The sequence below is a fragment of the Apis dorsata genome, unplaced genomic scaffold (genome assembly GCF_000469605.1).
Source record: "Apis dorsata unplaced genomic scaffold, Apis dorsata 1.3 scaffold_51, whole genome shotgun sequence".
Taxonomy (NCBI): Eukaryota; Metazoa; Arthropoda; class Insecta; order Hymenoptera; family Apidae; genus Apis; species Apis dorsata.
This window is the reverse complement of record NW_006263352.1, coordinates 102672-112679: the sequence shown is the minus strand read 5'-3', so window position 1 is coordinate 112679 and position 10008 is coordinate 102672. Positions and strand designations below refer to the sequence as shown.

The window sequence follows — 10008 nt, the reverse complement described above, 5'->3', positions numbered from 1 at the left end:
TATATATATATATATATATATATATATATATATATATACAAGTAAATTAATTATATATCCTCCAATGGCCGAGTAAGTACTTTCCAAGTTTGAAACGGCGACGGGGCATATTCGAAACGTCGATACGCATCGAACGGCTTCTATTCTGTTCCTTTCGCGGATTCTATACCTTCCGAAATTTTCTAATAATCTCTGACGCGTTTCAACCAAGACCCCCGTACGTACGTTTCGTTTTTTCGTGGCTATTTGTAAAAAGGAGAAAACTAGAACGAAACGCATTACGATATTACGACAGGTATATACTTGCATCTTCGGGCCAATTAGACCTGGGATACGTTAAACACTCGTCAAAAATTGGATGATACGTGTAGTTTCCGAAACGAAACGAAATATCTAGACGGGGGGTATTCGGGGTCGAAGCGAAGAAGCGAAACGGAGCTATGCGGCCACTGAATATTCGAAAGGACGAGCCGATGCACCATCGACGCATCCACGCCTCTGAATATTCATCGAGGGCGACAGCTTTCCACGCATCCTTCCCTACGTATCCTACGTCTAGATTTTATCAACAGAATTAATGCATCGTCGCATATTTGACATTTACGACAACTTTACGCGCGTAAGATAGACAGATGGTTTCTCGTTTTGAAATCTCGCTTTTCGATTTTCGCCGAAACCGTTGAAAAAAAAAAATAAATAAATAAAATCGAAGAAGAAAAGAAAAAAGGATATATATAAAAAAAAAAAAAAAAAAGTCAAAGAGGAGAAAACGGGGACGAGCGAAAGAAGGGCGAGGACTCGTCGATGCACGATATAATCGAGGACTGAAAATGGCTCGGGGAATAGCTTCCTGCAGTTTCTCTTGCTCGTTCGCGTGTTCTCTAGTTCCGTGGGAATGTACGCGATAATGGAAGGTAGAGATGCTCGACGAAATTAATTTGGCGGGATTCGATGCTGCTGGTGTGACGCGGAGGGAAATAAACGAGGAAACGCGTGCAAATGTAGCGCGGGAGGCGCAACGATTATACACTTGTGCATTCGTTAAGCCCACTTTATTTAATGATTTCGTGGTCGAATATAGTTACTGAATAACCGCCTACCTACTCGTGATTCCCGACGCTCGTAATAAAGACGATAAATGCATCTGCGCGCGCAAACGATTCCATTCTACCACTTACAACGTTTGTTATCTCCTTCTCTCCACCTTCCCCCACCCTTCTCCATCCCTCTTTCCTTCTCGACCTATTTCGTTCCACGGATCACACGCTTTTCCACGTGAAAAAGAAGAAGAAGAAAAAACTAACGAATTCGAAGAAAGTTTTTTTCACATTTTTGCAACTTCCAATTTTCGACTTTTTCATATTTTTAAACGCGTTTCTCGAGATCTCACGGATCGTCTATGAGCGGAACGACGTTAAAACGATCGTTAAATCGAATCGAGTAGATTCGATTCACGAAACTACGTACATCCCAAATTCCCCTCCCTCCTTGCTTCGCTTTTTTCCCTCTTTTCTTTTGTTCCATCCACCATCTTTTTTTTTTCTTTTTTTTTTTTTTTTTACGCTGCTCGACACGCATTATTATCACGCTACTAAACGAGTTTTAGCACGCTAACGAGCTCCAGCCACGACGAACCCACTTTCGATAAACACCGAACACGATTTCTCCCAAGATCGATAACCGCTTAACGATGACTGACCGACCAGAAACTCGAGAAACTCGAGAAAAGTGATCGATTCGAATCGAATCCAAACGAGAAATTCGAATCTTGCCATGAAAAATAATGGAAACGAGTAAGCACGGGGAACAACAGTGTTACACGTATATCTCACGTAAGTATTATAATTTAAACTTTATAATTAATTTTCATTTTACCTTTTTGTTGGCGTTATGATAAAATTGACAATCGAATGGGGGAAAATTCAATGGGGAACAAGATTGAAAAGATAAAAAATTTTTTCCACGAAATATCCGATTGTGATCCGTTGTATCATCGATTAACGGAACGGTAAAGGGAAGAGAAAAATGGAGGAGGAGGGGTGCGACGATAGAAAGGAAACGATAGATGGGAGGTGTGAAAACATTAGCATGCGATGGATATTTTGCATTGTTCGTAGGAACGGGTTCACGCGCATTGATCTTTGGGAATTGGAAAACACGATGCTTGGTAAGAAAAGTTGTACACGATGCGGTGGAGAGTGGATGAAATACGAGATGCGAGAAAATAGCGACCACCAGGCAGACTTAAATATATACGTATACGCGTACTGTATATGTAGACGCGCGCGCGCGCGCGCACACACATTTACGGTCACACGATACGTTCTTTCGGTTGAAAAGTTTCCCTTTTATGTATTTCCCTGATGCTGATATCGTTCCACTCTCGTCACTTTTCACTCTTTCCGTTTCAGTTTTGCCAGCTGCAGCGCCAAGTCCACTTTTCGGGGAGTGTCCGCGTAATCCGAGAAGCAAAACGAAAATCGACGCTATACTGTGTTCTCGGTAACCAACGGTTTGGAATAAAGACATCCTTTCGTTGACAAAGTTTTGTCAACGAAAAACCCAATTTGTTTCGATCTTTTCTATCTTAACTTTCTATTTTTCTTCGCGTCGATCGACGCGAGAGAGAGAAAAATATTCGAACGCGTCAAATAAAATTTTTTTTAACTAGAGAATATTTATCGACGATTGTAAAATTAACGCGATTAATGCTCCGTGGTTGAGAGCTACGGCCGGTTGATGGTGACAATGGTATTGTCGCTGTTACTGGCGATCGTTTAATTAAAATGTCCCGACGAACTTATATGGTGGTAACGGTGTTATTACGGTGCCAAAATCGTACGAGTGTTCGATTTATCGATCGGTAAAAATACACGTGCGATTAAACTGTATTCTGTATCAATTTATCGAGTAACGACTATGTTTCTATGTCGCGGTGTAAACAGTAGGTATTACGAAAAAGCTGTAAAATGAAAAAGGTGAATACGCGATCAACGGCAATGATTTTATGGATTTCGCTGCACTCTCTATTTTATCTCTTTTTGATACGAATCCTCGATACAGACACGCTGTTTTTCATTTAAATATCTTTATCGATAATCGAAATTAAATATAGTATGTATTTATATGCTGTGCAATATATATATATTCGTGTCCTCGATTACAGAGAATTAAAGAAATCCTTTTGTAATTTTGTTTTTAATATCTCTAGCAGACAGCTAAAGGGAAAGAGAAGGTCGTTAACCGATAATCGTAAAATTTCTCGTTGTGGTTAGATAAAATCGAACGATATATCGCACGGACAGTAGAGAAAAAGAAGGAAGGAAGAAAAAGAGATCGAAAAGAAAAGGCCTAGGAACGCACATGAAATGTACATACCAAGCGAGCATGTAACGAACGAACGAACGAACGAACGAAAGCAAGAAGTGAGAAGAGAGTGGGGGGTTCGACGGTAGGGTGAAGAAAGGGAAAAGGGGGAAAACAACGGTGACGAGCAAGAGAAGTAGGTATAGTAGGTACGAGAAACTGGCGAGATTCCGACTTTATTGGCGCAAATGGCAATTATCTCGAGTACGAGGAGCGTTCGAAGAAAAAAAAAAATTTTAATATTTCCAACCGTTCCCAGTTATCGAGTAATTTTTGCGATTTCATCTTCTTCTCCTCTTCTCTTCGATGCATTATAACGAATACGTTTCATCCATGCAATCGCATCGTTACAAAACCAACAAATTAAATTGGAAATCTTACGAGTATCGTGACACCATTTTACCGCAAGATCTACGTTCTCTCGTAAACGTGATTCCTCTATTCTTCTCTCCACCAAAACACCGATTACTTTATCTTGAAAACCCCGAGCAAATAAACTCTCGTAATTGCTTCGTACCGTATGAGATGATCTCATAAAGAGAATATAAATCGTACTTTGAATATTAATCGAGTTAGTTCGAAAATACGTTCGAATCAACGAAAAAAAAAAAAAATTTTTTTTCAAAATTGAAAAAACGAGAAACAACGTATTTATTTTATATAAATTTTAAATTAAATTAGAGAATTGCGTTTCATCCATTTTTCATTTTCGATTATGTCGAGAAAGGTTAAGTGAAATTTATAAATATCTCCAGATATCGAAAGAAAAAAAACAACGTCCTTTTCTCCCTTTTACGCCATCCATCAGAAAGGCTATTTTCGTCTATGATAATAATCCATCTACTCTTCCGACCAAGCAAAGCAGAGAGAAGCGTGTTGCATCATGTCGCACGATATGCATTTAAATTAAGCTCCGATATTAAAGCGCGACACGCAGGTTTCCTTCGCTAATTAAATCTATGTATACGTATAGATACGTTAGAGAGTTCAGAGAGTGCAACTTAAGTTGCTGCTTTGTCGAGCAAAGGCGACGCGTGTTTAACGACACGTAAAGTGGTAGCGATGTTATCAATACTTCATCATTGATCAAAGAATAAAAAGCTCGTTATGTCTGGAAAAAAATTTATATCGTATCGTGTCCCGTCGATGAATACGCCAAAGAAATAAATGCGTCTTATTCGTTTTCTCAAACATTTTTACTTCTTAACATTTTTACCTTAACGCTTAACGTTCAGTTTCATCTTTTACTTTTTTCATCAATTGATCGTGCAAAATCGAAAACGTACAGTAATTTTTGTGACACTGCGAACCATTCCCCAGTCGTTATTTCACGCTTACCGATTTAAACGGATCCTCTTTGTCACTTCGACGCAAACACAATCGCGTCAATTGTAAGTTATATTCTATTCTGATGAAATTCACGCATAATTCATTTAATCGCGCTCAAATCTTTTGTTCTATTTTTATTATTTATCGTATAAGAAACAATTTCTTATTTCTTTTATCAACATCGTTTACCATTTTATTCTTCAGTAAATTTCTCTTTGAATTTGATTTTCATCAATTAAAGAAAATTTTTTTCGTATCGAAATGCTTCTAACTTAGACCATTCGATATTCTGCGTAACGGAAAGGAACGAAAAATTCAAAGGACAAAAGAAAGAAGAGAAGGAATACGCCATCCCCTAGATCGCATCGTGAATGCTAAAATTAAACGAAACATGTACAAATGTGTAGTACAACAGGGCCAGTTTTTTCGATAACCGACCAACGTTGATAAACGCATACTTCGGACCACTATGTTTCGTAGAAATTTCTTTATCGTCGTATTTCGTTATATTTATTTAACGCGAATGTGTTAAGAAATTCAAATGTCTCTATTCATACATTTCGTCCAAGGATTTACAATTGATCATAACTTAGAAAAATGACAAAACTGTTAGACAAAGAATATAGAATGTTAGTTTTATAAATTTTTCTTAAAAAAATAATTATTCTTTAGATATATAAAATTTCATATATATATAAGTATACGTATATAAGAAAAAGCATTTTCCACGTGCCAATTTACTTCAGAAAAAAATAACGGAATGAGATTTAATAACGATTAATTCTCATAATAGGCAAATCATGAAAATCATTCTGATTAAAAATTAAACGCAGTAGTTAATAGACTCTTAAATTTATAATTTCTTTATTTTAGCAAATTCATAGCAAATCACATTTACTTATGAAAATTTATGATTGTTATGTTTTAATTCGGTGAAAAATGTTTGCATTCAACAATTCTGAATATTTTGATGATTTCTTATTTTGAACGATATTCTCTCTAAAATTTATATATAATAATTTCGAAGATACTATTTGTACAATACAATACAATACAATATATATAAAATTGCTTTCAGACGAAGTGCAACATTTTAAATCGTACAATGTATAAAATGGAATGGCCATGACTTTTGAAATTGAACGCATTAAGACATAAAGAGTGAGAGCGAATAAAAATCAAAGAAAATTATTTACCTTTAAAATTACGAAATCCATGTTTCAGAAGACCGGAGCTAATGGTGAAACACGAGTTGATTATGTTTTATGATGAAAAACTGATGGCAGATATTAACGTCGAAGTTAAGATTAATTAAAACGTGTTTGTTTCAGTCGCGTGTTACAGTGATACGAGTAACTCGAAGAAAGAAGTGAAAGATATCGAACGAAAGCAATTACGCTGGTAAACCTTCCACTCGACATTTCTTTCCACTTGTTCGAAACGACGAAGACTTGGCGGTCACACACGACACGAGGCGGTTAGATCGTCCTCACTCCAATGATCCAGCATCGTTGCTGCACGCCTCATTGCGGTTTCACGGCACAAAAGCGAACAGAGCGGTTACTCGTTTTGAACGCAACTTTCGCATTTACTCGTTGACAAAGAGACTCTCCGGAACTCACAACTGGACGCGAGAAAAAAAAAAGAAGAGAGGCGAGGAGAGGTAAAGCGAGACGAGACGAGACGCGGCACGACGAGGCAAGGCAAGGCAAGGCAAGGCGAGGCGAGGTGAAAGAAGGTAAACGGCGCAACCTCGGGAACACGCGAGAAAAATATTCAGCCAACACGCGTGCCGGCTCGACGTCGACTGAATACAACGCCAGTCGCGCGCTACGAGTGGGAGGTGTGTCTCGCGTGTGCGACAGAACGAGATCGAGCTATATTATCGCGACGGAGAAGGGATGAAGAAAGCGTAAGAGAGACGAAGAATAGTTTTCATCGCGTTAGATCGAGACAGGCAAAAGGATGAGCGACCGACCGTCGGAAACCATAGTCACACTGGTTGCAACTGTTAGAGGGAGTTGAACGGCTTGCAGAGGAGAGGAGTGGAGTAGAGTGGTGTGGAACAGAGCGTAACGAAATGGAGTTGAGAGGAAAGGAGAGAAATGGTTTCAAGAGAAACAGACGCGACGGGATTGAACGGAACGGAATGGAATGGAATGGAATGGAACGAGATGCCTCGATTCGTGGAGACGATCGAATGACACAAAACTAAAAGAGAGTTACATTACAAATGCTGATTATCCAAAATTACCGGTTGCAACGCTTGCAATGTGATAACACAAGTGACACATTCTCTTACAATCTATTGTCATGATTCACATTTTGTATAATGATATGTTTTTATCTAAATATGTACATTTTCAAATATACGTACGTAAATATAAATAAAATTTCGCAATTTTTTTTTATTTTTATATAATTTCTAACTTTACTTTTATATAATTATTTATTATATTATATATTATAATTATATATTATTACTTTTATATATTTACTTTTATATACATATAACTTTTATCAATTTATTCATTTATATAATTAAATGTTGAAAATATTATATTTTATAGTTTTATGTACGCATTCTATATATTTTCCTTCTTTTTCATATTTCTCTAGGATCTTGTCGCATTTTAGTTAATTGCAAATTTGCACATAGTTTTCATAAACGCGATCAATCGTGAAAATAAATATGTCATAAGTGCTTGTGAAGGGTGATCAAATAGAAAATTCATAATCACGATCTTAACAAGAAAAGTTGTATAAAAAGCGACTGAAAAGTTGCCAAGCCCGCCGTCTCGTTTGTAATCCCAACTCTCCACCAACCCTTCCTCACCGCACTGCTCTCTAGAAGCACTCATAATTACCAAAGTTAATTTGCGAATCGCAATTTAATTGGCCAGTTCTTGAAGGTTCTTTAAACTTTGTCTTCTACGGAGTAAGGTTTTTTTTATGAGAGGCTCGATATGCTTTTCTAAAAATAATGCATTGAACGGATAATCAAATATTTCGATTTGTATGATAGAAAATAAATATAATAGCACGCGTAAAATGTACAATAAGAAAAGCTATTTTCTAAAAAAAAAAATTTGAAAAAAATAATCATATTAAACAAATTGCATAGATAGATGCAAATATCACGAAATTTATTATCGTATAATTATAGAAAAATTTATATCTTTCTATTATTTTATAAATGGCATGTCTATAGATATACTTATATGTATATATGCAAGCATCTTCAATATTATATATACATATAGATATAGATATTCATTCGTTTTTTTTCATTTTAATTCTTGCAAAAAACATCAATGTTTCGAAAAAGAATACTCTCAATTCATTATCAAGCAATCAGGAACGAATGTTCATAGATATGTGTACGAGAATATATAGTTAAAACAGGAGTAAAGAAAAGAGAAAGATATTAGTTTCCTGAGATTTTACCGCTACCTGCTCTAGCTGAAATTAAAGAAAAAAGATTCTGCGTGACGGCGAGCCTTTTAATTAGACGGTCTGTGATCTGCCAAACATTTTTCCTTTTTCTTTTCATCCTTTCTTCTTCATTTTTTTTTTTCTTTTCTTTTGTGTCTTTCACACTTTCTGTTCGCCTCTTTTATTTTCACTCTTTTGATTGCTATCCGATCACGCAATTTAAATCATTTACATATTTCAAAGACAAAGAGTACTTCTTCGATGTGAAAATAAATAAAGTGAGTTTTTTTTTCAAAATTCAATCGCGCAATCTGTGCAACGAAATTATATCTTTTTTTTGACGAAAAGTATACGATTTGAATCTTTTTTTTTCTTCTTTTTTCTTTTCGAAAAACATCGAAATGCATCGATAATGTTGCATTTATAATTGATAAATTAATAATTAAACTAATAATTGTAAATTGACTGATAAACAAAGGCATCGAAAAATATTAGTAATTCAAACATTTTATTTAAAATCTGAAGAACGTATCCTTTTCCATTGAAGTCGTACACAAATGTGTAAAGGGGAAAGAGATTGTGAGAGAAGAAGGAGAGGAAGAATCAGTGTTCATCGACGGGAATTCAGAACGTGCAAAAGCGCGAATGTATGAGCATGTTTGTAGAATGTAATATATACACACGAGGGATGATTCATACACATACCTGCTATCCGCCATCTCAATGGATGTCGGGCCAGGAGAATAAATTAACGAGGTGTTTGTCCGGATGGGATCACCGCTCTTTTTTTCAAGCCGGTTTAAAATCATACTGTCTTTAATAATTACGTCGGCCGAATACATTAAATGAGACATGCGTCGCGACGCATTTACCTCTGTCGCTTTTTGATAATGTTATTTACAGCTTTGATTTATAATAGATCATCATTGAACCTCGGCGAATTACTCTTTACATTGTATCATTTCAGAATAGAAAAGATGCAAAATATAACGTGTATTGGTAAACTTTATTCGTCACATTGAAAATGAAAATGAAGGAATATTCACCGACCATGCATGAAAAAAAAAAAAAAAAGAATACGATTATATATTGATTTTTCGGATAATTGTAAAAAATAATATATAAATCATAGTTGTATAATGTCTATATATTAAGTATCTAATAAATAATTGTTCAAAGGTTAAAAAAGATACATTCAAGAAATTTGTTAATAAAACGCTAATATTTAATTTAAGCATATACATTTGAATAATAATAACTGTTATGATAGTGTTCTATATTTAACGAGAAAGATGATAACGTATCGTTGAGATTTAGTATTTTTCTTTCAAGAATAGGAACAATTACATAACACATAATAAATTTTTATTTATATCAGATTCTAAAAAATCCATTTTTTTAATCTTTTAGGGAAATATATGTATATAAAAAATTTAAACTCACTGTAATGAAAAGATTATTAGAAAATATTCATTTAAATACGATTTATAATGTCATTTATAGATAAAAATTAAATAAAATGAGTTATATCATTGATACTGATATTCAAAATGATAATTAGATTAAAAAGAACAAATATATCGTTTTTTATTTATATCAAAGATTATTATATAGAGATTTCTATATTTGTGCAATAATATGTTTCAATATAATAATACTTAAAAGAAAGAAATGATGAATTTCCAAAATTATATTCTTTAATATTGAATAATTAAGAAATTGATACAATTTTCAAATTTTCAGGATAATGCAATAAATTGGAATAGGAAAAAAAAAACTTTAATAAAATATATATATTTAAATTATAAATTCATAGCACTTTCAAATAGTTCCAACATTCTTTTCATTTCTTTGCTAAAAGTTCAGAAAAAAGAAAAG

The 10008-nt window shown here is 34.7% G+C and overlaps 2 protein-coding genes and 1 long non-coding RNA gene across 5 annotated transcripts in view; all 3 read right to left on the bottom strand.

Moving 5' to 3' along the window:
* LOC102678958 (PDZ domain-containing RING finger protein 4) overlaps positions 1 to 7029 on the bottom strand; it is a 26526-nt gene extending 19497 nt beyond the window's left edge. The window contains exon 1 of the mRNA XM_006608984.2: positions 5892 to 7029. Within this exon, the coding sequence (XP_006609047.1) occupies positions 5892 to 5912 (21 nt within the window). The 5' untranslated portion in view covers positions 5913 to 7029. The remainder of the gene's footprint in view (positions 1 to 5891) is intronic.
* Positions 7030 to 7302: 273 nt separating this feature from the next.
* LOC116186748 lies at positions 7303 to 9842 on the bottom strand. Its single transcript, XR_004151753.1, has 2 exons — positions 9789 to 9842; positions 7303 to 7669 (listed from the first exon to the last, which is right to left on the bottom strand). It is a non-coding gene; the product is annotated as an uncharacterized LOC116186748 (long non-coding RNA).
* Positions 9843 to 9881: 39 nt separating this feature from the next.
* The window catches only part of LOC102676539 (BLOC-1-related complex subunit 6), a 1598-nt gene continuing 1471 nt past the window's right edge, over positions 9882 to 10008 (bottom strand). For 2 of the 3 annotated variants that reach the window (XM_006608968.2, XM_006608969.2), the window contains exon 4: positions 9883 to 9984. In XM_006608968.2, coding sequence (XP_006609031.1) covers positions 9933 to 9984 — 52 coding nt within the window. In that variant the 3' untranslated portion in view covers positions 9883 to 9932. Of the gene's footprint in view, positions 9985 to 10008 lie in introns of all 3 variants that reach the window. The other variant, XM_006608970.2, reaches the window with a different exon arrangement.